We start from the raw sequence: 27598 nt of genomic DNA, 5'->3' as shown, positions 1-27598 counted from the left end.
TGCAGGTGGGCAGGACATAGCCAGGGATAGTGGTGTCTGGGATATTGTCTGCATTTATCATTCAGTGAGTATGACAGTGTCAGGCTGTTGCTTGACTAGTCTGTGGAACAGTTCTCCCAATTTTAGTAAGGAGGGGTGACAGGGCTGTGTTTGCCGTTGTTGTTTCTGGTGCCTAAGTCTATGCTGAGTGGTCCGTTCAGTTTCAATCCTTTGTTTTAGGCTTTGCAATGACTTGATAGTGGGTGGCTTTGCTGGGCCTTTTCAGAGGGCAGTTAATAGTCAACCACATTGCTCTGGCTCTAGAGTCACATGTAGGCCAGACCAGGTAAGGATGGCAGATTTCAATCCCTAAAGGGAAACCAAGTGAGTTTTTACGACAATTGACAGTGGTTTCACAATGACTATTACTGAGACTAGCACTCAATTCGAGATTTATTAATTGTATTTAAATTCCACCAGCTACTGTGCTGGGATTTGAACCTGTGTCACCAGAGTATTAGACTGAGCCTCTGGTCCAGTGACATTACCAATCCGCCATTGCTTCCTCTTACTCCCTTCCTGGCTTGTAGTTAGTATGAAGGGCAGTTTCAATAAATGCCAACCATAGTAAGCTCTTTTGCCTTCAAGTTAATATAGTAAATAATATAGTACTGAATCTTTGTTGCAGCTACATTCACATTGTAATGTGAATAACACATGGTGTGACAGTTCTGAGAATTGGCACTGTAGGGACGGCCTGTCCTGTGACAGCAGGGTAATGCCATGGTCACAGCTGGAATTGTAAAGTCACCCTGCTGTCTGAATCAGTCTTTATTACCTTTTTGCACCTTCAAAATGATTTTTTTAAAAATGCCATTAAACATCATACAGACACTGCCACCTTCCCTAGAAGAATCTGCTGATACATCCAACTGTGGTCCCAGTGGCAGGCCTTGTCTGCCATCCTTGTGTTGCCTCATTTTAGCTGACATAAAAGACTCCCAATCGTTTTTAGATTTGATGACCAAAAAGTCCATTGGGCAACATAAAATTGTGATTGGGTTGTTAAGAAGCTCGTTACTTAACTTTCTATAAATGGCGGCTGGTCTGCCAATTTTGGCACCCACCCGACTTCCATGTTATCGGAGACTGGTGTGATGACATTAGCTTGGTGACCTAATGTCATCCTGCCGGATTTCACATAGGGTGCAGCATGCCCAATTTTCGAACATAAAATTCATCCTAGTGTGAAGCAAGGGCTTCTTTTCTGAGTGAGGATGATTCCATTACAGTACACTTAGGAAGCACTTAACCACTGAAGGTTGGAAGCACATTAGGGTGTCTTTTATACCTGTAGACACTGCTACAACAGGTTTTTATATTCGCATAGTGGAATAAACATGAGACTGCTCATCATTGCTTCTCTTTACCTGTAGATTCGAGATGACAACAAGAAGCTGCACCCATGTCTTGTGGAGTTTAGCGGACTGCCTGAACCCGAGAGAAACTACAACTTACAGATGTCTGGTGAAACTCTAAAGTAAGTACCGTGCAATTCTGATTACTGCATATGACCATGCTTCAGCTTAATTGATGAATGTTAAAAGTTTTTTTCTTTAAATATTTCTCCTCAGAACCCTGTTAGCGTTGGGTTGCCATGTTGGAATGGCTGATGAAAAGGCAGAAGAAAATCTGAAGAAAATAAAATTGGCCAAATCGTAGGTTTTTGTTTATTTTATAGATCATTAAATATTTCTGAATTACGTTTGCATGAGCCAAGTGAAACATAATCGAATCAGGGAGCAGCATGATGTGTCCACAATTCCTTAAAATATGAATTCTTTTCCTCAGCAAAAGGAGCTAAGTAGATGTCACGTTATCCTGGGGGCAGAAATTTTTGTTCGCCCGACCCACTCGAGGGTGAAATGTTGCACGTTGATGTTGGCCAAGCGTGCTGATGTCAATGCCCAGTCGCGCGATAGTTCGGTCAGCGGGTGGGATGCGGTTTTCAAAAGCAAATAAAAGTAAAAGAAAATGTTTAATTTTTGATTAATAACTTATCCCTGCTCATGTAACAGAGTCACATGAAGGGGCATGTTTTATTACCTTTTTAAAAAATGTATTTTTATATCTCTTCATCTCCCTGAGGCAGCTCCGTGCCTCAAGGAGATTATGCAGCGCTTACTCACGCGTATGCCGGCTTGCCCCCCTCCTCCATCCTGCACAGGCAGTGCTCAACGTTTCCACTCGCATTTCACACTGGGCAGGCCTTAATAGGCCCGCCAGCGTGAAATCGCGGTGCGGTGCCGATCGCGGGCGGCGTTTGGCTTCCCGCCCACACTGCCAAGCCCCCCTGTCAAGGGCAAAATACTGCCCCTGGAGATGGTTGCACAGACAATTATGGGATATTTATCCACACTTTCAGTTGAGAGCCTATCTGCTTTTTTGAAGAAATGATTCAGATTTAATAGAGTAATTTTAAAATACTGAAAGTAGGAACGGAGTTATTTTGGGGAATTTTAATCCCCCAAAAAAGGGTGGGTTTGGTGGGAAGAAAAATGTAAAAACTCTTCAACCCGCTTAGAACCCACCGCCTTCCAGTTTTAATAGAGGGGGGACAGAGGCAAATGTCCAACCTACTCGCAGGAGGTGGGTCACTCATTGAAGTGTTTTAATGAGGCTGCAGTGCTTCAGATTTGTTTCCCTGCTATAGTTATACAATTAGCAGGCTGGATGTTTGGGGTCTGGGGAAACCTGCCAGCTAAAGGGAGTTGAGGACAGCTGCATGGGACAAGTAAGTGCTAATCCAGCAATGCTTATGAACAGGAATGCTTCCCTTGAACCCCAAACAAACCTCCCCAGCAATGAGACCACTCAACCCCTGGTGATCTAATGATCTCCCAATTGTTTTCATAGCCCACAACTTATTCACAACCTAGCTCTGTCCTCCATGGCTCCCTCTCCACCCAGCTATCTTCCCTTCCCTTCCTGGATATCTCTGGCCCCTCCTGGAACCTTATCTCTAACCCCCCGAGCTCTGCAACCTCCTCAACTATCTGCTCCTATCTCCCCCAATCTCTCTTCTCCACTACCTGATATAGCCTGTTGCTGAAGGCCTACTCACTGGACAACCACCCAGCCTTTCAGTCTGGCAGGCTGTGGCCAGGGAGCGGAACCCAAATATAGTAATCAGGTCCTGCTGAATTTAGCAGCATGATTCTTTTTTTTAGAAAATCAGCTTCTCTTAAAACATTTCTGCCATACATGGTGCAGCCAACAGTTGTGGAAAATAACAACTAATTGATTGGTTCTAACAGTGTTTTGCCCTGTGGTCCAACCTTCAGAACTGGTTCATCCAAGGAGCTTCCAATCTCAGTGGGGAGAAAAAAATGTTTTTCCTTCTGAAGTGCTGACACTGACATGTGCTTTAAAGCTCAGTGTTAGCGTAAAAAGTTAATATTTGGCATGTATGATGAATGGTATGAATTATACCATGCTTTTGATTTTTGAGTGGCCAAATAAAAATCATTATTTATCAACATATTGTTTTTGAAAAACTGTACCAAATTGGTTGCTATCATAATTATATTGGGGGTAGGATTTTCAGTTCAGCGTGCAGGCGCGTGCACTATGACATTGGGCGATCATCTTGATGTCATCGCACGCTCGTGCTATGTTACAGTCAGCGGGTGTGCTTGGGAGTCGGCAGCGCTTCCGCCGACAATTAAGAGGGCTGTTAAGCCCATTAACCACTCAATTAAAGTGAAATTTTCATTTATGGTTGGCGGGCGGGTGAATAGGCAAAGCGGCCTTTGCATTTTCTGCGAAACCTCATCCACGGGCGGTGGATGATATAGTGATTTAAAAAAAAAAATAAAAAATTTTAAAACTCATTTTTAACGTCCCTGCTCATGTGACAGGGCCACACGAGGGGACATGTTTTCCTTATTCTTGAAATCTTTATTTTTAATGTTTAAAAACCTTCAGCTCCCTGAGGCAGATCTGTGCCTTCAGGGAGCTTTCATTGAGCGCACCCACACACATGCGCACACTTCAGTGCTTGGGCTCCTCCCACCTGCATGCTGGCAGTGTTGAGGTTCTTAGTGCGCGTTTCACGCTGGCTGGCCGCTAATTGGCCAGCCAGTGTGAAATCACGGTCTGGGCCCGATTGTGGGCGGTAGACTGTTGAGCGACTGCTCCTGGGCCTGCCCACTGCACCTGCCCAATGAGGTAAAAACTCTGCCCTGGGAGATCTACAATTGACACTATCTTCTCAGTCCAGCAGCTGCAAAGGAAACGCTATATGATATATATCCTATCTCCCCCAATCTCTCTTCTCCACTACCCGATGTGGCCTGTTGCTGAAGGCCTACTCACCGGACTATACATTCATCGATCTCGCCAAGGCATTTAACCATGTGAGGAGAATCTCACATTTAAAGCTGCTGCAGAAAATTGTTTGCCTGCCGAGGCTACTCAATGTGATGACCTCCTTCCATGACAACATGTGTACCTACACCACATAGACTGCCGTGGTTTAAGAAGGCAGCTCACCTCCACCTTCTGAAGGGCAACTGGGGGTGAGCAATAAATGCTGGCCAGCCAGAAAAGCTCACATCCTGTGAATGAATAAAAAAAAATGATGGGTAAGGTCAGCTATGATAGGACAAGGTCACAAGGGTAGTCCTTGTCATGAAGATATTAATGTATATAATGTTATTGGAAATTATTTTTAAATTGGACTTGTAGTAGGATGTGTGTCTGTGGGTGTGAGTGTGTGTGTTTTAGTTGGATTAAAGCCAGCTATCCTGGGTGTTTTGATGTATAGTAGTTTTGAGATGTTAAACAGTAAGGTAGAGGGCACATTTGCATTTAGTTGAATAAACCATTCAAAGGCTGGGGGTGAAATCTTGCACCTAGCTAGGAGACACCAAGCAATATGTTTATATTACTAATAAAATTGATACTATGAAAGGAGTTTTATTGTTAGAAGAGGTAGAGTTCAAAGGGCCTGTTGATACAATGAGAATTTGCATTCAGTGGAAAGACTAGGTATATACAGAAAAGAGTTTTGTGCGTGTAAGTCAGAGGCATGTCAGATCTAAGCTGCCGGTAAGCCTACAATGGTTTAAAGGAACCTCGTTTTGAATTTGTAAGATAAAATATGCTTTGCCTGGTGTATGTTTAAGTCTATGGGTTATTGTTGCCTTGGGGACGATTTACCTGGGAGTGATTAATTTGGGGATTTGTTTAATAGTTATTATGGTAGTAATTTATAGACACGTGTATGCGTTCAATTTCTTGTTAAATTAACAAATGATTAATTTAATTTATATAAAAAAAACCTCTTGAGGATTGGTGGTTTTATTCCTGAAATCAGAGCTGCATCTCAAACATACCAATTGAAAATATAGGTTATAACAGTTGTTTAAAGTTTCCCTCAGGGATTTTAAATAACTCAGCCTTTACCAACTGCTGTGTCATAACAGTCCTGGAGCGCGCTAAGTCCACCAGCATACACTCACTGCTAAGCCAATGGTGTCTGCACTTGCCTGGCTTTGTTCGTCGTCTGGATGACAATCATAAACCTTTCTGTACGGTGGCCACTGGGTCACACCCTCCTGGGCATGCATCCTTCCACTACAAGAACACCTGCAGGCAACCTGTGAAGATGATGGACTTTGACACTGAAATCTGGGAGACTGTTGCTGATGGCAGTGACCTCTGGAGGCTGACTGTTTGGAAGGGCATTAGAAGGAATATAAAGCCCTCAGCTGGCTGTGAAACGGGCCCGGAGAAAACAGAAGCCAGCAAATCCTGCACCTTCTTAACCCACTGTCTTCTCCTGCAGCAAATGAGGCAGAGACTGCCATGCCAGAATTGGGCTCCTCAGTCACACCAGATGATGCTTAACACAAGAGTTGACCACCACTGTACAAACGATTGCCTTACGAGATGAAAGGCTGCCACCGCTATATTTATTCTGACCCGATCTCTATGGTAACGTTTTGACTCTTAAGGCTGTTAGATTATGTAGGTATGTATATTTGTGATATAAAATGCTCAGCTACAGCAAGCTTCAAGTTGATAATCAAAATACTGCCAGGAAAAAATTATACACTTTACTGGCTTCTCATGTCTAGACTAAACCTGTGTAAGTGACTCTAGCTAAGAATGTGGATCGGGCAGAACTATCAATCGACCAAGTTCATGTATAAACACGCAAAACACTGGCACTCGTTTGTGTTAGTGCTATTGTTATGCAGGCATAAACCTATTTAAAATATAAAGGCTAATACCTGTAAAAATAATAGCACACACAGGAATTGTAGTACAAGTGTTTAAATGTGAGTACATGAACATCACCAATTGGGGCTGTCTTTCTTTGGCCTTGGTTTATTTTTTGATTAAAAACTCTTTCACTTTTGTCACAGGTACCTGATGTCAAGTGGATACAAGCCTTCTCCACTTGATCTTTCCCATGTGAAACTGACTCCAGCTCAAAATACTTTGGTGGACAAACTGGCTGAAAATGGTCACAATGTCTGGGCAAGGGACCGCATCCGTCAAGGATGGACATACAGTATTTTGCAGGTAAGAGGCTGCAAAGGAATCTGGAAATTTTCTTGACATTTTAAGAGTGCGTGGATAATCATATACTTCAGAATACTTCAGGTATATTCTCAAATCCCATTTGTTGGAACCTCAAGGGTATTATGTATACTTTTACTGATTTTATTTTATCAGATTGGAGTTAAACGCTGGTGAATTAACTCAGGGCATGCATCTTGTGCTATTGGAAGGAATCCAATGTAGAAATACTCCCAAAAATTCTGAATTGTGATTTGATGCAACGTATAGATATTATCACAGAAATGGTTTTTGCCTTTTCCTATGTATTTTGGTCCACTTGATAATCTGAATTGAGCAGGTATTCAAGAAAAATGCTCAAGAGTTGGCTTCTGACAGTATCAATGGGACAAATCATTAAAAAGACAAAGACTAATTAAGTTTAGCTATGCAATTTTATACTAAATAAACATTTTTTTACTTGATGCAGCAATAGTAAACAGTGATAAGTAAATTTTAATCTAAAACAACTAAAGAGTTTAAATTTCCTCAGACAGGACGAAGGATCATCAGCCTACTTAATCCTGATTATTGCCCAATGTCAACTGGGGAGAATTTCAACCCATAACACTGGCTTGAGTTTGGGTTGGGTTAAAGTAAAATGTTAAAAATTTTAAACACAACCCTAACCTGCCTTGCTCGCTCTGTTAAAACTGGTGGTTTTAACAGATGTGGACCAGAGATGGTCGACCAATCCCTCTCCGGAGACAGATCCTTTTTAACGAAGCTGCATGCCTCCATTTTAATAAACTTTCTATTTTAAACTGTGGGCCAGATTTTCCTGATCTCAGGGAGGATTCCTGACAAGTAAAAAGAAGTGAGAAGGGCTGGATCCATTTTACAGCATTATTGTAGGCCAGGAGTTGCAGGAGTGTTTTCTCCGGGTCCGATAAGTAGATGCTGTAAATTTCCACCCCCCCGGGCCCCTACCTCCCTTACCTTCACCATATTGCACCAACAGCCCCTGAGCTCCATCTGACCTCTTCATCTCTACCTGTGATGTCAGCTTCCCCTGGTATCCCTTCTTCCCCCTGAAACTCCAGCACCTCTTAACCAACATCCTTGCACGTTGTTTAACCTGAGTATTATGATGCAGATTTCCCCATCCAACAGGCAGACAAGCTCTCCAATCAGGATGGCATATGGCCGGGGAACCTGCAAAGAAAAAGCTAGAGTCAGTACTTCACAGCATTTGGGGGAAACTTCCACATATATTTCCTGACCATAACTCCCTGCCACAGTAAATATTGGGCCCTATTTGTGAGGACATCAGTTGAGGAAATGGTTAGCTTCAGTTTTGACGACCTGCATTGTGTCTCAACCTACTAATGCTCTAGAGTGCTGTAGTGTTCAGCAGTGTCACTGCTATCCAACTTACAAATCAAGATGAAATTTGGATCTAATAAACTTCTAATTTTCAGAGATATGTTTCTGCTCCTTTTGTGCTTGCAGGATATCGCTAACAAGAGAAATCCCCGCCTTGTACCATACAACCTCCTGGATGAACGTACGAAGAAAACTAACAGAGACAGTCTTTGTGAGGCTGTCCGTACCCTGATTGGTTATGGCTACAACATTGAGCCACCAGATCAAGAAGCCAGTATGTAAACTTAAAACTTGAAAGAATTATTCAATTTGATAATCATCTAACATGAGTGATGGATTGGCTGTAGTGACTATAGGGAAATACTGTAGTACACTATCCAATGTAATGTCACTGGATTAGTAATCCAGAGGACCATATCAATGCTCTTGGGACATGGATTCAGATCCTACCATGGAAGACGGTGGAACTTGAATTCCGTTAATAAACCTGGAATATAAAGCTAGTCTCAGTGATGGAGGCCATGAAACAATCATTGATTGTGAAAACCCATCTGATTCACTAATGTCCTTTAGGAAAGGAAATCTGCAATCCTTACCTGGTCTGGCCTACATGTGACTCCAGACCCACATGTGGTTGACTCTTAACTGCCCTCTGAAATGGCCTAGCAAGCCAATCAGTTCAAGGGCAATTAGGGATGGGCAACAAATGTTGGCCTTGCCAGCAATGCCCACATCCCATGAAAGAACAAAAATTAAATTAGCAGTACTTGAATGGCTATCCAGTTTTTTGTTTGTTCTATACTATTTGCACTCACTAAATGATGCACTTGACTCATTCAAATAATTTTGGTGAAAAATTAATGCTAAAGTAATTTGTAGCAATCAGTAACAAACTTTTCTTCCTTTTTGAACAGTCTTGCTCCCAGGCTAGAAAACCATTTAAAAAAATGCTGTTGACTCCTTGTTCAAGAGCAAGTTAGTACAATGTGGCAGGTGGGGTATTATAAAAATTAAGTTCACTACTCGCTGCAGAAACTGTCAATTAGTTACAAGAAAGAAATGGAAATGTGAAGCAGTTGAAAAGCTATCAGTGGTAAAAGTGGTTAAAAAAATTGATAAATGAGGTTGAGTCCCCTTTGTTAGTTTTACTCTCACTGGCAGCCGTAAAGTAACTTTCACTTGAGGACCAAACCAGTTCCAGCTGAAGTAAAAGTACACTAGATATGAGATTTATCAGGGCCACTGTTTTCCAGTTGCTGTCTATCAGATTCTGTGTTTTTTGCACAGTTTTCCAATTTTTCCTAGTGTCAAGGGCTGGATTTTCATCTTCGAGGCAGGAAGCGGGAGTCAGGAAATTTCATGACTTGCTGTGCCTACCTCGGTAGAAAGTGCCAATAAATGCGGGATTTTCATTTCTAGGCCGGGTGGCGGTGGCACGTGATAACATGAGTCCTATCTGCTGCCCTTTGAAAGGGTTTGGAGGCAGCCACACAGGCCGTTTAAAAGGCCCACCTTGATGCTCTGGGATACCTGGGACATTGTCCCAGTTGTAATAAAAACAGTAAGGCCCTCTATCCCCTCACACTCCACCATTATAAGCACACGCCTCATCTGTGCCCAATTCTTGCCTCCCCATGGCCCTTCATATCCTCCATACCACACTAAGCTCCTCCACCATTCTCCATGGCCCCTCATACCCTTAGTACCACGCTATGGCACTTCCATACTCACCTGCTATACACTCTCTAAATAGAACCAATGAACCCTATGTTATCAATAGGATTTGTGAAAAAGCTTTGAAAAGCAGTCATTCGTTCATAATTTTCTACTTTAAGAAAAATTGTTTTTACTACAGCCCTAAGAAGTATAAACCACCCAGACTCTTTAAAGTATGCAAGTACTTGACACCACATTATCTTGTGTAAATAAATATTGTGCAATTGACAGAATCGATCACATACAAAGAGCTGTCAGTCGAGCAACATTTCCTGGGCCTCAGTTTCAACAGAGCCATGGAAATCTGGGCTCTCAACCAAGCCTCATTATGCATCCTTGGGGGCATATGTTGGCATGCAGGGTATGAGGAGCCAGTGGAGGTGGTTGGAATGGCATAGATTGGCATGGGGGGGATTTTGCCTTTTAAGAGGTTCCCCATCCAGACTATAGTTCACGACACCTCCTGAGGTGCCGTCAACCACAAGTCCTTTAAAATTTGGCTTGACTCCATGAAAACTGCAAAGGACTAGGACATACCTATCCATGCAATGGAGTCAGCCAAGTTGGGAGTGCAGGGTGCAGACTCACAACCCGCACCAGCCCATGCCTTTAACCCACACTGATGAAAATTGTAGGAATCCTGGAACCTGGTCCTGGATGCCAATTCTACACCTCCATGGAGTCTCCACACCGCCATGAAAAGCCAGCCCCACATTGCACAGTTCTGTTTCTGTGAGCTGCATGTCAGTAGCCTTGACAGGCCTTTACCTGTTAAAATTGTGCAGTTGCCAATTTTGTCTTTATTACACTTGTATAATGAACACGTTAAGTCAATTTCTTCAAATATTATAGCTTGGATTTTAATCTAACCCATATCTAGATGGTCTGTTAAATAATTCTGTCGAGGCGCAGAAGTTTCAAACTCGGCTGAAGGCATCTAAAAATAATAAAAGATGTGGGTTTCTCTAACACCCCTCCCCCCCCCTTCACCTGCCCTCGCAGCCAATGGAAGTTAAGAAGTGCACTTCAGTTACATAACAAGTTTTCTGAAACTGGACAAATCATAGCAGCTTTGTAAATATTTTAAGACTGTATACATCATTAGAGTATTAAATTATTAACACTTGTTACTGTTTTTATATCCTGTTTAAATGCTGGCTACTTAAAAATTCTATTTTTTAATCACTCATTTTTGTGTTTTGTTGTGCTAGCTGCCCATATCCCAGGTATCGGCCGCAATGAGAAGGTACGGCTCTTCCGTGCTGAGAAATCATACGCAGTGAAGAGTGGGAAGTGGTACTTCGAGTTTGAAGCTTTGACTGTAGGAGAAATGAGGGTAGGATGGGCACGACCTGAGTGCAGGCCTGATATACCACTGGGTGTTGATGATCTCGCCTTCGTGTTTAATGGATTTAAGGTTTGTTGTCATTCTTTTTTTCAAGTTTTCTCCCCATCTCTCTTGAAACTAACAGTTCACACTATGGTGTGGTTCCGAGACAGTGAAAGCCCTCTCTAATCTAGTTTTTCCTGTGAGATTATAGACGTAGAGTAATGTTAAATCTTTAGGACCTGGATGCTTCATAGCCAAGCTCGATAACTGGAGTTCATGTTTTCTCCAGCAAGGATCACTGGACACTGCACAGATATCCATGGCTCTGTTGAAACCGCTGTGGCCCAGGAAACGTTGCTTAATTGACAGCTCCTTGTCTGTGATCTATTCTGGACAGTGATCGAGTGCAAACTCTGGTTGATTTCATCCACCACTAACCAGCTTGGCTTTGAACTTAACTTTTCATTTTAATTAATAATTTACAAAAAAAAAAGTAACACAGGTGTAAACCAGAGTGGCAGAGCTCGCCATTGATTACTTTAACTGCTTTTTTAAATAAATATTTGTTAATTAAAAGGCATAACCATTCCAAAGATTGAGTTTACAGTTTCCTGTGTGTATGTACGTTATCATTGGTCACTAATTGCTTTAGCAGATGAGAAACACTTTTAAATAGCGTAATGGAAAAACGTTCACAAATCTCTACGTGCCATGAACTACTGCTTTCATTTTGTAATTTTCAGTTTACATTTAACCTGTTGCTAGTTCGGTAAAACTGAATAACAAACGAGTTTCATGCTGGTCATAAGCTCCTAGTTATCTCTGTGGTGTAAATTTTTCTTTTGTCCTTTGTCAATTCTTTTTACTGCAGGGTCAGCGTTGGCACATAGGGAGTGAACCGTTTGGCCGTACTTGGCAGTCAGGCGATGTGGTTGGTTGTATGATTGACTTACATGACATGAACATCATGTTCACGCTCAATGGAGAGATGCTTATCAGAGACTCTGGCTCTGAGTTGGCATTCAAAGACATTGAAATAGGCGATGGTGAGTTCTGGTTGGGATTTGGAAAGATATAGAGAAGGATTTACTCTGGAGGTGATGAATAGTTTAGTTTTTCTAATCGTACTAAGATTGTAGTATTATCCCAGTACAAAAATGTGGACTACTTAAGCACCAAAATAAAAACACCCAAGATAACATTTTCTTTTTCAAAAAACTCCAGAATATCATGAATACTTTAATCCCATCTATAACTCTAATGACTGGAAATTATCTTTAGACCATTTTAGCAGGTGAGGTGGAAGACAAGTTCAAGGTATTTACTTTGTGTATAAGTATACATATCAGCGAATTGAATAAAGGTGCTACAATATTCAGAGCAGTTTAGCAAGGACTCGAAATCTAGCTTGAATTGGATAATATAGCTAGTTATAATGGCGCCTACAAAATATTTGATAATATTCTGTAACACTTGGTAACTTGTAGATCAGCAATGTAAGGTATACATGCATTAATTATTGAGCTGCATTTTATAGGGTTGAAGATTCAGGACACACTATTTATTGTAGCCTTAAAAATATTTTTTTTAATTTCATCTGTAGTCAGGTCCAACGCTCTAGATAAGTTAGGCATTTTATGATAAATTCCTTCTCAAAACCAGAAGAAATTTGAAATACAAATAGATCAGGAAATAGCTGAGATTCTGTTGGACTGAGGGGTTCTTGCCCACTAGTTGAGAAGCAGTTGGGAACCCCTGTGAGTTCTGTAGGAGGGGCCCGATGGGATCAAGTCGTGAGCACTGCAGGCCTTCCTTGTGATTGAAGTCCCCGGCAGTGGAAGTCCTGTCAGCCAGCTCCAGCGGGAGCAGTGGCAGCTGGCAGTGGTACGCCCACCAGGGGGCCCAGGATCATCGTGGGGATTGGGGGGCAGAGGGTCAGCAACAGGGGTACGGAGGGGTGGCTTTCAATGACCTAATACCTGATCCCTCGATCAGGCACAGAGTGCCAGATACTGAGAGATTCCCACCGGGAGGTCACTGGCAAACCTGACAGTGCTTGCTGGGCAGCCTTTCGAGGGTGCAGAAAAGCTGTGTGGCCTCCATTTAATCTGAAAGCCACCACCAAATTGGAGTGGGCCCTGGGATAAGGGTGTCAATTGGCTCATTAATGAGCCATATTGACATCCCCCGGCTGGAAATCCCACATCAGCACCTTCTCCCGACGTTATTTTGGGTCTTGAGGTGGCCCAGGTGCGCGGTGGTCTTCCGTCCGAACGTTCCCCTGTTCAGACAGAATTCCACATTGGCCCCAAGCCCCGAACCCTCCCTCGGGTGCTGGTGCCCCGCAATATGAGCCGCCTCGGGGACATGCCCTCCGTGCCTTTTGGCACGGCAAAGAGGGGCTTTTTGTACAGACTGCTGCTGCACACCTTCCATTTTCTCGCCCTTGTCCGTCGCCCGGACATGCCCTGGCGTACCTTGTTGCCGTCCGGCGGCGGAGGCCCCCGTTGGGAGGCCCTCTACGGAGGTGTCCTCCCCCTTTCTATCGGGGACCTGGGTTGGAGGGTGTTGCATGCAGCAGTCCCCTATAATAAGAGGATGCATAGGTTCACGGACTCTCAGGACACGTGCCCTTTTTGCGGTCTTGTGGAGTCCGTGGACCATGTATACATAGGGTGTTGTAGGCTGCACTCCCTTTTTAGTTACTTGAAAAACCTTTTATTGATGTTTTGTTTGCACTTCAGCCCCACGCTCCTGATCTATGGGCACCCGGTGCGGAAGGGGGTCGGGAAGGAGGCGGACCTCCTCGTGAACCTGCTCCTGGGCCTGGCCAAGTTGGCCATTAACAGGTCCAGGCAGCGGGCGATCGACGGGGGAGACCCGCCCGATTGTTTGTCCCTCTTCCGCAGCTACGTTCGCTGCCGGATGTCCCTGGAGAGGGAGCACGCGGTGTCTGCTGACACTCTCGAGGCCTTCCGTGCTCGGTGGGCACCGCGGGGACTGGGGTGTTTTGTTGACCCCTTTAATCACATTTTGATTTAAAGTTTGTAAGGTTCCTTTAAACTTTGTCCTTGATTTTACAGCTGACCTGAATTAGGGGCTGTGCCTGATTTATCCCAATTTTGTTGATTTGGTTTTCATTTAAAAGATTATCAGCACCTTCTTCCCTCAGACTCAATCAAGGGGAGGTTATCGCGCTGCCAGGGGACTGACATGGGGCCTATTCCATGATTAAGTGTGCCCGACCTCCAGGATTCCTGCTACGATGAGCTGCATTAAATCCAGCCCTTAGTGTTTTTCTGTCGGAGTAGGCATCCTGCATATGTTCAGTCCTTTCTGTTTACCCCCTGTCACTTCTGGATGAAAATTATTTTTGCGTGGGTATTAAAAAAAGCACCTGGGGAAGAATTTTGTTGCTGTCCCCAGTTAGTTTGCTCCCATTTCATTCCTGGGTTGTATTTGACATGATGTACCTTTTTCAGGGTTCGTTCCTGTGTGCAGCCTGGGCCTTTCTCAGGTCGGACGCATTAACCTGGGCCAAGACGTTAGCAGCCTGAGATATTTCACCATATGTGGTTTGCAGGAAGGCTTTGAACCCTTTGCTGTGAACATGAAGCGGGACATCACAATGTGGTTCAGCAAAAGTTTGCCTCAGTTTGTTCCTGTTTCCACAGATCACAGTCATGTTGAGGTAAGGTTTGGAGTAAAAAATATTCAGGTGTACATGTGATGTGGTTTACTAATGATTCAACAATAGACAGTAATCAAATTTTTAATGTGAATCTATATAAAACATGAGAATCGGGATTACCGAGTGCAGTTTTAGACTTCATGCTTTTGGAAGGTTATTGAATAATCTGGAATAAAATAGAAAATGCTGGAAATACTCGTTAAGTTAGGTAGCATCTGTGGAGAGAGAAAAAGAGCAGGAGAAATTTTAACATGAGATGAGCATGTGGAAGGGTTAAATCGGGAAAAATTCCAAGCATGTCAGAAAGCTGTCTCCAACCTTCTGACTTCTGGGATTTATTAAGGCTGGACAAGAATTGGGTAGCCAACCCTTTCCCAGCAGGTGGTTTGGCATCTTAAGTCAATCGATGAGGCTGGCAGCCTTTGATTGAATCTGCTTTGCCAGTTTTGATTTGTATGGCCACAGTGGGAAAATGGGACTCCCAGGCCTTGGGGAAACCCAGCAACTGAAGCAAAGCGAGGCCAGCTTTGGGGAGAAGGTAATTATCGCTACAGCACTGCTTATAGACCAAGAGCAGATGTTGTGCTCAACCCACCCCACCACCATAGATATAAAGGCCCTCGGGGTTGGGGATCGCATCCCACCCTGGGTTGAGAACTAGACACCCAGCGCCTCATGCCCCCTGCCCCAGTACATGTACACGAATTGGACCTACCTGGTCCTGCTGTGTTTACTTCCTGTCCGACTGGAATCAAGCCAGCCAATCAGGCCAACTTCCAAGTGGGGGAACTGTTAGGGTCAAAAGACACGTGCTGTGGAATTGAGAAGTCCAGACTCCTGCATTACCCGTTTGAAACTCTGTCTTCCCCTACACTCCTGCCCCAGGAAATATCCAGGCTAGTATTTCCAGCTGATCAGCTGATGACCTTTCATCAGCCAATCTCAATGCAGTGTCTGGAGATATTATTGGGAGAGTATAAATCCAGTGTTCCACCTAATAACGTCAGTGCCCCATCAATCGAGCTAGGTTAAAATAACTTTTGTTAACACTGATTCTTTGTTCACGAATGTTGCACGAGTGTTTCCAGCATTTTATGTTTTTATTTTTCTACAAAGCTGCCTGGAATGAGGCAAGATTTGAAAAACTGGAGTTGTTTTCATTAAAACAGAGAGTGACTTGAAGTAACCCTTTTGTACAGAGGGTTGTGAGGCAGTGAAACACACGGGCCAGAAATCTCCCCCCACCATGGGGAGGGGTTGTGCGGGGGCGGGCGTGAACCCGATCAGCACCCCCGATCAGGTCCACATCGCCATTTTACATCAAAGCCCCATTAAGGCCTGTTTAAAAAGTAATTAACTGAGCTGCCCGTCTAATCTTAAGATTGGCGGGCAGGTGAAGAGCCCAGGCGGCCTTCGCATTTTTCATGAAACCTCATCCACGAGCGGGATGAGGTTTCATGAAGGGTTTACTATTTAAATAAAAATTTTTGAAATAAGTAACGGACATATCCCAGCTCATGTAACAATTTCACATGGGAGGGACATGTCCTTAAATTTTTTTTCCCCACCTTTATTCAAATTTCCATAACTCAAACAAATCTCCCTGAGACACCTCTGTGCCTCAGGGAGATCTCTGCACTCAGTCGTGCGTATGCGCGAAAGAGTACAGAAAACGACTCATGGAATCTCCCCCCCCCCCCCCCGCCGCCCGCACAGCGCTTCCGGGCGCATGTCACGATGAGCAGACCAATTAAGGCTCGGCGCGGCTGCGTGCCCACCGTGCGTTGACGTTGGGACACCCACCCGACATCACTGTGTGTCATTTTACGTGTCGGTGAGCGGGCCCTGGCCCCCAGCTTGCCGATGGGAAAATGCTGCCCACTATTGGAGTTAGTTATTGAAGCAGAGGCTGTGTAAACATTCAGGATATATTAGATGGAAAGGGTGATAAGGGTAAGAAAGGGTGATAAAGAAATGGGAAAATGGTGGGCACAGGGGATTCGGGCTACTGCTCATTGGAAGATAAATGCAAACAATGACTTGTTGGATTAGACAGCCTAATTCTGTTGTGAATTGCCATGTGATAGTGTCTTTAGCCTTCCTCTGGCACATTTATGTGCTTTGATTGGATTTTCCCTATTTTTCCCTGATTTTATATTTAGTTAAAACCTAGAAGTTTAGAATATGGATGGAGTATGAACACCAAAAAGACAAAAATAATGGTAGTCAGAAGGAATACATAGGAAGAAACTCAAGTGCAGGTTGAAGTGGATGGTGTCATGCTGGAACAAGTAGATAAGTTTGTCTGTTCCAGACAAGTAACAGAAGATGGCAGATATGATACAGAAGTTAGAAAAAGAATAGCTATAGGCAGAAGTAATTTTGTGAAATGAAGGACATATAAACAACAAGAGAACTAAAGCTTGTAACAAGGAAAAATCTCAAGATACATTCTATCCACTTTCTTGTATGCCTCATAACCCTGCACAATAAGCAAAGATCGGTGGAAGAAAATAGAGGTCTTTGAAATTTGAATGCTAAGACGTATGCTAAAAATTCCACATACAGATCATAAGACGGATGAAGAGGTGCTTGAAACTGCAAGATCAAAATGAACTCTTAAAGAGTGACATACAGAAAAGAAAACATCAGTTTTTCGGCTATTTGACCAGAGCTGAAAAGCTGCAGAGATCTCTTGTGGAGGGCAGAATAAAGTAGGGTCGACCTGGCTGTAATTTAATGATGGAGTGTTTGCAGATGAGCTACAGTGGAGTGTGAGGATGGAGCAAGACAGACAAGTGTGACATACCATGACAGCAGGTCTGGTAGGAGTATAAGTAGCAGTAGCAGTATATTTAGCTTTATGATTCTATGTAATTCTATGTATTTTGTGTATTGATCTGACTATATGTGTAATCATGACAGTTCTGACTAGTCAATGTTATTGGAGCTGATAAATAAACTTTTGTGTAATTAGTTGAAAGTGAAGTTGGTTTAAAAATCCATGTTCTCATTGGAAATTTGCCCTCAGCACTTATTAAAACTAATTACCATCAGAAGACAAGTTAAATTGTATTATTCTATTGACTTCCTTGAGTTCAGTTGTGGAATATTTAACCCTAAAAATTGAATCTGTATTTACACAGGTTACAAGGATTGATGGAACAGTTGACAACCCTCCTTGCTTGAAAGTTTCCCATAAAACTTTTGGGTCTCAGAACAGCAATACTGACATGCTGTTCTTCCGTCTCAGTATGCCTGTTGAGTTCCATGATACATTCAAATGCACTCCTGGAACTACACCATTGACCAGAATGACAATCCTAGAAGAAGAAGTCGAAGATATTGATGTGGATTCAGAGTTTGAAGTTCTTAAAAAGTCAGCCAGCCGGGCTCAAACTGAAACACCTACCAATGATAAAGAGGGCTCCAAAGAAGCACCCAAGGAATTGGCTAAGACAGAAAACGATAAAGATGCCTCCTCTGAGAAAAGTAAACCAAAAACGAGGTCAGTGTTTTTGTGGGTCTGTGGACAGATTGAGATGGTTGCTGCCAGAAGATATTCCCCTTCCCAATTTGCTGCCATTCGTAGATTTCAGTCCTGTTTCTTCAAATTCTAAATCCACATATTTGCATATAATAAAAATGGCTTACCATAGACCCTGTGGAACACTACATCTTCCCAGTCTGAGAAACCCTTCATTCCTATCCTTCGCTTTTTATATTCTAGCCATCTCTCTATCCACACATTCCCCTTAATTCCATGTCCATTTACCTTTGCCAAAAATCTCTTCTGTGCTATTTTGTTAAATACTTATTGAAAATCCATAAAAATCACATGCATTGCATTTCTGCAATCCATCGTATTTACATGTACTGATTTTAACTAGAAAGACTATATACCAACCGTAGCTCAAAAGAAAATGTCCAATACAAACAGGTAAATGCTGTCCCATTTTATAAGGATGAAAAGTATGCTGACAAATTTGCCTTTTCAAAGATATTAGTTCATCGAGCTGGAAGGCACATGTAAAAGATCACCTTTCCCTCCCTGTTTGGAACAGTTCAAACCACAATCCACGTTTCTGCTCCAGAACACATGGGGCAGAATTTTATGTATGACGTGCGAGTGGTGGACCCTGCACGTCAGCACTTAAAATGTCGCGTGTCAACGTCAGCATGCAGGATTGTGATATTTAGCTGGGCGGGCGCGCGGTGAAGTGCGACGTGCACCCGCCATTAATTAAAGGCCTTATTAAGGCCCTTAACTCGGCAACTGACGCCGATTTTGAGGCGCCTGTGTGATGCTCGGCGCAAGGGCGCAATGGGCAGGCGGGTAAGTGACTTTTGAATAAACCTCATCCACAGGTGGGATATGTGGGCTCAGAGGGGTTGTTAATGTTTTATCTGACGTATTTATTGCAGAAAGTGTTTTAAACTTGCCTGTGTGATAGTTAGCAGTTCTGATCGATTTCCAACAGCTTTCTCTGTACTTTGAAGCTTCAGCTCAGCAGTCTGCAGACAGTAATCTTTATCGGGCCTGCAGTTTTCTGGAGGCCTCCATTTAGCCTGGGGGTATGGGTTCTGACATCTCCACTGGAGGCAGCTCCTCTGAGGAGGAAGGGAGGGCTAGGAGTGGACAATCAGCCTCCAGGGGAGCCACCTTTGGGAGGCCAGGCGCAGGCACAAGAGGCGCAGGGCCAAGAGGTAGTCCAAAGTGGAAGGGGCCGCAGAAGACGCCACTATCCTGCTGCCAGGGTATACAGGCTACCTCAATATGACTGAGGTGCAGTGCTGAAGGAGGCTCTGACCGTCAAGGGGGACAGTGAACTATATCTGTCAGATGATTGGCCCTGAGATCTCCCCTAACTGTGTGGGTGGACATCTCATGCCAGCGGCTCTGAAGGTCACAGTTGCCCTCCACTTCTATGCATCTGGCTCCTTCCAGGGCTCGGTGGGTGATCTTTGCGGTGTCTTCCAATCAGCTGTCCACACTTGTGTCCAAGCAGGTTACAGACTGTCTGTTCAGATGTGCATTGACCTTCATCCACTTCCGCTGCGACCAGGCAAGTCAGGCACAGCAAGCCAGATGTTTAGCGGCCATTGCTGGCTTCCCCTGTGTCCAGGGTGCAATAGACTGTACACATGTGGCCATCAGGGCGCCAGCAGGTGAGCCCGGTGCCTTCGTCAACAGGAATGGCTTCCACTCCATGAACGTGCAGATAGTGTGTGATCACAGGATGCTGATTCTACAAGTCTGTGCAAGGTACCCAGGCAGCTCCCACGACACCTACATCCTCATACACTCCAGGTGCTGGAGCTCTTCAGTGCTGCGGCTAGGCTGGATGGATGACTGGTGGGTGACAAGGACTATCCCCTCAGAAGGTGGCTCATGATGCCTCTCCGCCATCGAAGAACAGAAGCTGAGGAGCACGACAATAGGAGCCACGGCACCACAGGGGCTGTGGTGGAGTGAGCCATCGGTCTTCTCAGGATGCGCTTACGATGCCTGGACTGCTCAGGGGGCGCACTCCAGTACCCCCAAGATCACGTCACTGTGATAGTGATAACATGCTGCGCTCTGCATAATCTTGCGCTGGAAAGGCAGGATGCAGTTGACGATGAAGACCTTCAGTGGATGAGGCTGTACATGATGAATCCAACAGTGGCTCAGAGGATGAGGAAGCAGAGGGCAATGATGAGGGACAGCACACCGACCCGCTACTGCACCAAGGAGGCAGGGACATCCGGGACACTTTAATCCAACGAACCTTCAGCTAGCTCCACACACATGGGTCTGCAGGACCAGCATTACCTGGCGCTTCCACATGTGGCACTTAGGTGCTACATTTTCCACCTCATCAGCTGCAACTAAGGGCTTAGTACATAAACATCAATGTCCACTCAAACACTCATGATATGTCTGTGAAAGAGACAAATGCAGCACAAAGGAAACACCCTCAGCCATGGTCACAAATGTGGACTTTATTGCCACCAAAAAAATGAACAAATGTCGCTCTGACGCTGAGAATCAAACATTCCCTAATATATGGCCAACACAAAATCACCAGTGACAAACCCGTGGAGTGCCTAACGTGCCTTATGCTCACGTTTGCGGGCGCTACATCTTGGTGCCGCCCCATTGCTTGGAGTGGCTTGTGAGACAGCCTGCTGACTGCTGTCCTGTTGGCCTCTATGATCTTGGCGGCCGTCCTCTGGCTCATGGAACCTGTGCTGGCCCCGCCTGGGAGGGAGTGGCCAGTTCCAGAACTGCCGCTTGTCCTGCAGCTGCTGCATGGTGGACATCTCCAGCAGTTCGTCATCACTGCCCGACTCAGCATGTGCCTGGTTCCCTGCAGACCTCCGGCTGCTGGCGCCATCGGCACTCTCTGTCTGTGCCATTTCCTCCAGCGATTGTGAAGTACCCTCTCCACTGTGCCCCGGGACACTCGCCAACGTTATAATCCCCACCGATTAGGTAGTTGCTGTGCTGGTGCCTGGCTCGCTGAAACGATGTGACGCAAGTTGCAAGTGACGTCCCTCACGTGTGGAGGGGTGGACTCTGGACTTGGTGCTGGCGGCTGGTGGTGATGCTGAAATTAACAAAAGGACAGTGCATCAGTTAGCATTCAGTCAGTAACACCATTCCTCCCTTCTCTCCCCCCCACCACCCCCCCCCCCCCACCCCCCCAACCAGGCTCATAATGCACTCAATCTTCAAGAACCTAAGGAGACCAACATTGGTGGGGTGGTAAATAGTCAAGAGGAGGCCCAAACATTATACGCGCATACAGACAGGCTGGTCACATGGCCAAAGGAATGCCACATGGAATGTTATGTGGATAAGTGTGCACTTAAGCAGTTGGGCAAGACAAACAAGGTACGGGGATACATGAGTAATGGTAGGACCGTGGAAAGTGACGACGATTACATGGACCTTGCTGGGCAGACCCGTTAAGGTAGCAGAACAGGAACATAAGGCGTTTAACAAGGTCAAAGCCAGACTTGCCTTTATTAGCCGAGAAATAGAATGTAGGAAAAGGGAGGTCATATTGCAAGTGTAGGAAACACTGTCGAGGCCACATCTACACGTCTGCATTCAGTTGTGACCTGCGCTTCATGGGAGGGATGGCATTGGAGTGGGGAGAGTGCAGAGGTTCCTGACCTGGATGCACGCTGGCCTGGAGAGTTGCGGTGATGAGGAAACATTGCAAACACTTGCAACATTTGCCATGGAACTCAGGAGATTGACAGGTCACATTATTAACCTTCATACCGTTATGAGGGGCATAGAACGGGTGGACAGAAGGCAACATTTCCCCTTTGCGCAGGGATGACTAATGTGGTGGCATTTATTTAAGTTGAGTGCTATGAGGTTGACAGGTGAAGTGCTGAGGACCTTTTGGACAGAGTAATGTGGGACGCGCTGGCTGAAAGGGTGGTGGAGGTACAAACCCTCCTAAGATGCAATAAGTCTTTGGATGTGCAGCAGCGATGCCATGGCGATAGTGGTCACAAATGGGTCAAGGCGACTTTGGAAGGTGCTAGAGACGTACATCCTCAAGGGGCTGAGGGACCCTTGTGTATGACCCACACGTCTGACTCTATCAGTCTGTGAATGAGCAGTGTTGCTGCATTAACGATTGCAGCAATCATCAGTGTTTTGGATGATGGGGAGACAGAGTGGATGGGACTGTGGGCCTCAAATACCTGGCCGCTGCATCCCAGCCTCACCGACACCTGCTGACCTGGCCGCTTGCCTGCTCCTCATAATTGGTGGGGCGCTGCAGCAGGGCGTGCCCACCACCAGTCCGCAAACACTCCTGGCTACTGTGCTCAGTTTTTGCCTGCAGAACAGAGAAGAGCATTTACTGGGGCTGATCGCTCATGTAATCTGCACGCGCACGCCACACCCCAACCACAGTGGCCCACCTGAGGCCTCCAGTGGCTCCTGTCCACACTACTGGTGATCAGAAGATAGTACGGCTGCTCCCAGCCCCCTCCCCCAACGGCCACCTTGGACACGTTCGGCATCCATCACTTTGAATAACACACGGGTCTAAGGGTGCCTCAAAGCACCTGCTGGGTTAAATGGCCAAGGCTGACATGGTACTCACCCTTCTAGAGCGCAACAAATCATTGAAGCGCTTGCGGCACTGCATTCCTGCGCACCGCACAGCATCGTGAGAGCTCATTACCTCTGCCACCTCCTGACACGACTGCTTGGTAATGTGGGGGCCCTCCTCCCTCCATCCTCGGGAAACAACACGTCCCGACGATGTGACACCTCTTCGAGGAGGGCAGCATGGCAGGCATCAGAGGACAGAGGGGCACGTTGGCCCCCCGCTGGCCTACCGTGCAGCCTGCCCCCCACCCCCCTCCTCCTCGGCCTTGCCCTCCTCTAGATCCTGCTGTGCAGACTGGTCGCTGGCCATGGTGAACAGCCTAAAGGAGGCTGCCTGGCCTTTCTTTATACACACTGCTGGTTCCCCATTGGAACCGGCGGTCTGTATACACCCGCCGCACATTTGAAATCCCTGCTGTACATGGGAATCTACAACGCTCTGGGCGGGCCTTAATTGGCCTGCCCACGCAAAATGGCGGCACGGGCCGTTTCGCCGGCGGAGATCGGCTACGCGCCCACCGCCGATTGGGTCGGGCCCGCCCACCCAACAAACATAAAACTCTGCCCATGGAGTTGCTCCCTGTTGGTGACATCCTAGAATGGTATAACAGAAACGTAAAATCATAAAAGTGCGAGAAGGCCATTTGGCCTCTCAGGCCTGCTCCGCCATTAAATAAAAGTGTGGCTGATATGATTGTGGCTTTAAATCCACTTTCCTTGACTCCCTTTTATATCAACAACCTGTCTAATTCATATAAAGAGAGAGCTGACCTCAAGATCTCCTTACAGTGGAGAAAAAATTAGGGTCTGAATTTTCGCTCCTGGGTTGGGAGCGCAGATTTGGGATAATTTCTTGCTCTGGAGATCCAACCTGGGAACAGTGCCCCGGAGGGTTGGATTTTCATTCTGGTAGGGATGGGGTGTGGGGTGAAATGGGAGATGGGCTTTTTGCCCCTGGAAACAGTTGGAGGCAGAACAGGGGCTGCCATGCTGCAGAGGTGGGATGGCCAAATGGTCTGTCTCAGTGCTCTGGCACTGAGGGGAGAAAGAAACCAAAAAAAATGTCCTCATTCCTCACACCCACTTAACCCCGCACAAGCTTCACATGTCCCATCCATGCCAACCTATGCCACCTCAAGCCCCATCCATGCCAACCTATGCCACCTCTTGGCCCCTCATACCCTCCAAGCCAACCTAAGCCCTTCTACCCAGCCCCATGGCCCCTCATACCCTCTATGCCAAACTGTGCCTCTCCATCCATGCCATGACCCTTTATAGTCCCATTGCCAATTTATGCCCTCCAACCACCGCCCTTTGCCTCTACACCCTCAATGCCAGCTCACCCAGTACCCAAGGTGGGCAGACCTCTGGTCCTATGCTGAGATTAAAGCTCTTCAGTGCCTATTGATGAATTCACTATTTAAAAAAAAACCACTTACATTGATAATAACCCGTTCACAACATTTAACTTCCTTTAATCACTTATAAGAACAAGCATTTGAATTTGTAGTCCTACTTTGAAGACTTGATAATCACATGGCGCTGTCGATCAAGCTGTAAAGTGACAAGCAACCCAATATGTTAATGATGGGTTGTGAAATCAGTCATGCAGCACTAATCCTATAATGATGCTGATCAGGCTTATGTCAATAGATAGAGTGAAATAGCAAGCACTGATTTTTTCCAACACTGCAGGGTTTTTTGCAAATATTTAAAGGGACGAACATTTAAATGCTTTGATAGCTCCCTTGACAGTTCTGTTTGACAGTCTGAGTTTGTCCACTTTTTATACACATTCATGCCAATTTTTAACAATCCCAAAGGGCACCTGACTACTCCCAAAGGTGTCCTGGGACTATATACAAAAGGGTATCCTATCTCTTCCGATTCAGTTTTCCCCATCCACTCCTTGCGAAAATCAGTTCAGACTTAAGGCAGCTGCACTTCAACATGCACAGCTGCGCCCATGAACCACGGATGTGCAAAGTTTGACCCATCCCGTTTCTGCCCCCACCAAGAAAATGATGGGGTCTGTGTTTGTGTGTGGGCCTTCTGGATTCAGGCCTCTGGAACCATTTTCACAAAGATGGAGAGCTTCTCCAACCATGCAAGAATTCAAGACCTAGATTGTTTAAAATAGTTGAACAAAATTCTTGTGGTACTTTTACGAAAGTTCTTCCTCATATATACTTACCTCTTTAAAGAATGATAATTCTGGCTTGATGAAGCTATTTAGTGAGAATTTGTTTATAACTATCAGTGTTGACTGCTGTATCCTACTGTTTATGACCTAATATTCGAAGACAAGGTTCATACTCTGATTCATTTGCTTTTGCTGCATTTTAGGTTCCTATTTAAAAAGAAACCTGCCTTCATTGCTCTACCTCCAGCAATACCGACTGTAACCCGCCTGATAGAGGATGTTGTGCCAGATGACAGGGATGACCTGGAGATTATTTTGAACACAACAACGGTAAATGGTCAGCTAGAAACAGTAAATGAATTACAAAATGACAGAAACAACTAAACCCATTTCATTCAAAGCTGCTGACTGCAGGATGAAATTTTCTAAAGTTACAAGGCACTTGTTAGCAATATTCTCAAGGCAGCATACACTGTTATCTGTTTACAAATATGATTAAACTACTTTATTACGAACATATAAATTAGGAGCAACAGTAGATCTTTCAGCCCTTCTAGCCTGCATTCAATAAGATCATAGTTTATCTGACTGGGGCATCAGTGCCACTTGCCTGCCTACCCACTTTGACTCACTTATTAGATAAGAATCTTTCTACCTCTGCCTTAAAAAGTGTTCAATGACCCTGCCTCTTATGCACTCTAGGGAACAGAGTTCCACAGATGCACAACTCTCTGAGAGAAAAAAAAATTCTCTTCGTCTCCATCTTAAATGAGCGATCCCTTATTTTTAAACTAGTCTCTTCCATAGGGGAAACACCGTCTTAGCATCCACTCTGTCAAGTCCTCTCAGGATCTTGCATGTTTCAATAAGATCACCTCTCATTCTTCTGAACTCCAATGGATACAGGCCCAACATGTCCAATCTTTTCTCATGAGATAACCTCTTCATCTAAGAATCAACCAAGTGAACCTTCTCTGAATTACTTCTAATGCAATTATGTCCTTTCTTAAATAAAACATAATTTGGTCAGATGATTAAAGCATTTTAACTTTCTCCCAAGTTCTCTTGAATTGCCAAACATTTTGGGTGTTTTTCAGCTGCTCTCAAGACAATGCAAGCCATAATCAGCAGCATAGATTTTCACAGCATGGAAGGAAACCATTTGGCCCATTATCTCGGTGCTAGATCTTTACAGAGCAATCCAAAACTAATTCTTCTGTACTGCTCTCTCCATTGCTCTATTTTCCTTTGCTTCAAATACTTATTCATTTACTCCTTAAAAGATGCAGTGGTCTCTGCCTCAACAATTCCCTGTGTCTACATAAAGAATTTACTTCCAACCTCTCACTACAGTTTAATAGTGACAGTTTTACATTAATGTGCCTTTGTCACTATCTGCTCAATTAGAAGAAATGGCTGCTATTTATTTTACCTAGCAAGAGTGAGCATGACTTAAATTCCATTAAAATTGGCTCTGGTATCTAGATTCCCAAGTTTTGATTCCTGGTATTATCCTGGTGGATTAATGCTACAGCTTTAATGTCCTCTCTATAATATGGCATCCAAACTGCACAGAGTACTTTACCCGGGTATAATTATTGAATAAATTTATCATTACCTCTTGTATTTTATATTTAAACCCCAAAATGCTATTAACGTTTTTAACCACTGTATTTACATGTACTTGTGCTTTTTTCACCTTTTGATTTTTTCCCTCCGCTCTTCATCTTCCTATTAAATATTTACTCGCTATCACTGTTTCTCTTTCTAAAAATATAACTTTGCTATTACATTGCATCTAAAGCTGTCCGCGTATTTCAATAATCTATTTATGACATCCTGAAATCTTTTCCAGTCCAACTTGCTATTTTCTGACTCCCTCTTTTGAATCCCCAGCTTGGGAATTATTGGGTATTGTGCTCCCATGTCAAAGTCACCTAAATTTGGAGAGCAAAAGTGGACCCAGCAATTCTAGCTGTTTTAGTTCAGTATGTCGACTGTGTTTGTTTAACGTCACTAATTGCCCTGAGAAAGTGGTGGTGAGCCATCTCCCAACTGCTTGCCACTAGAGAGGATTAAGGAACTGTCACATATGTGCATAAAGAAGGCTAGACAATATTAGGGTAACAGGTGGAGGACATTATTAGGGAGCCAGTTAATCATGGTGCGATCCCACAAATTGCTTGACTTATTGAATTCATTTTCACAACTCTGGTCAGATGTGAACATGACCTCTGAGTTGCTTGTCCAGTACATCAACAATACACGATTGTAGATTATGCAATGCTATAATAGACCTCACCCATTTAATAACAAATACTCATGACAAACCCTAATCTAGTATTTCTAGTTTCTAACTTTGATGCTTTCTTTTGGCAGTATTACTATTCTGTGAAGATATATGCTGGACAGGAACCAGGCGGAGTGTGGGTTGGCTGGGTAACCCCAGACTTTCATCAATACGATGGCAACTTTGATCTAACTAAAGTTCGCACAGTAACTGTCTCAGTGGGAGATGACCAAGGAAAAGTCCATGACAGGTATTTGAGTTAAAACACTCATCTTAATAAAGCAAATTATTCTAAATTACCAAACACTTTTCTATTCAGGCCTTGCAAACAAATTAAGTTCCAGATATAAATTCTGATCTCTCAGTTT

General features: G+C 44.6%; 1 protein-coding gene across 1 annotated transcript in view; it reads left to right on the top strand.

The window, feature by feature from the left end:
• Positions 1 to 27598, top strand: part of LOC121272536 (ryanodine receptor 1-like) — a 467552-nt gene that overhangs the window by 138719 nt on the left and 301235 nt on the right. The window contains exons 22-31 of the mRNA XM_041179156.1: positions 1416 to 1519; positions 1614 to 1697; positions 6414 to 6573; positions 8062 to 8209; positions 10863 to 11068; positions 11853 to 12027; positions 14464 to 14672; positions 17819 to 18180; positions 25144 to 25270; positions 27320 to 27480. Of these exons, the coding sequence (XP_041035090.1) occupies positions 1416 to 1519; positions 1614 to 1697; positions 6414 to 6573; positions 8062 to 8209; positions 10863 to 11068; positions 11853 to 12027; positions 14464 to 14672; positions 17819 to 18180; positions 25144 to 25270; positions 27320 to 27480 (1736 nt within the window). The remainder of the gene's footprint in view (positions 1 to 1415; positions 1520 to 1613; positions 1698 to 6413; positions 6574 to 8061; positions 8210 to 10862; positions 11069 to 11852; positions 12028 to 14463; positions 14673 to 17818; positions 18181 to 25143; positions 25271 to 27319; positions 27481 to 27598) is intronic.

The sequence above is a fragment of the Carcharodon carcharias genome, chromosome 34 (genome assembly GCF_017639515.1).
Source record: "Carcharodon carcharias isolate sCarCar2 chromosome 34, sCarCar2.pri, whole genome shotgun sequence".
Lineage (NCBI taxonomy): Eukaryota > Metazoa > Chordata > Chondrichthyes > Lamniformes > Lamnidae > Carcharodon > Carcharodon carcharias.
This window is presented reverse-complemented; position numbering and strand designations above follow the sequence as displayed.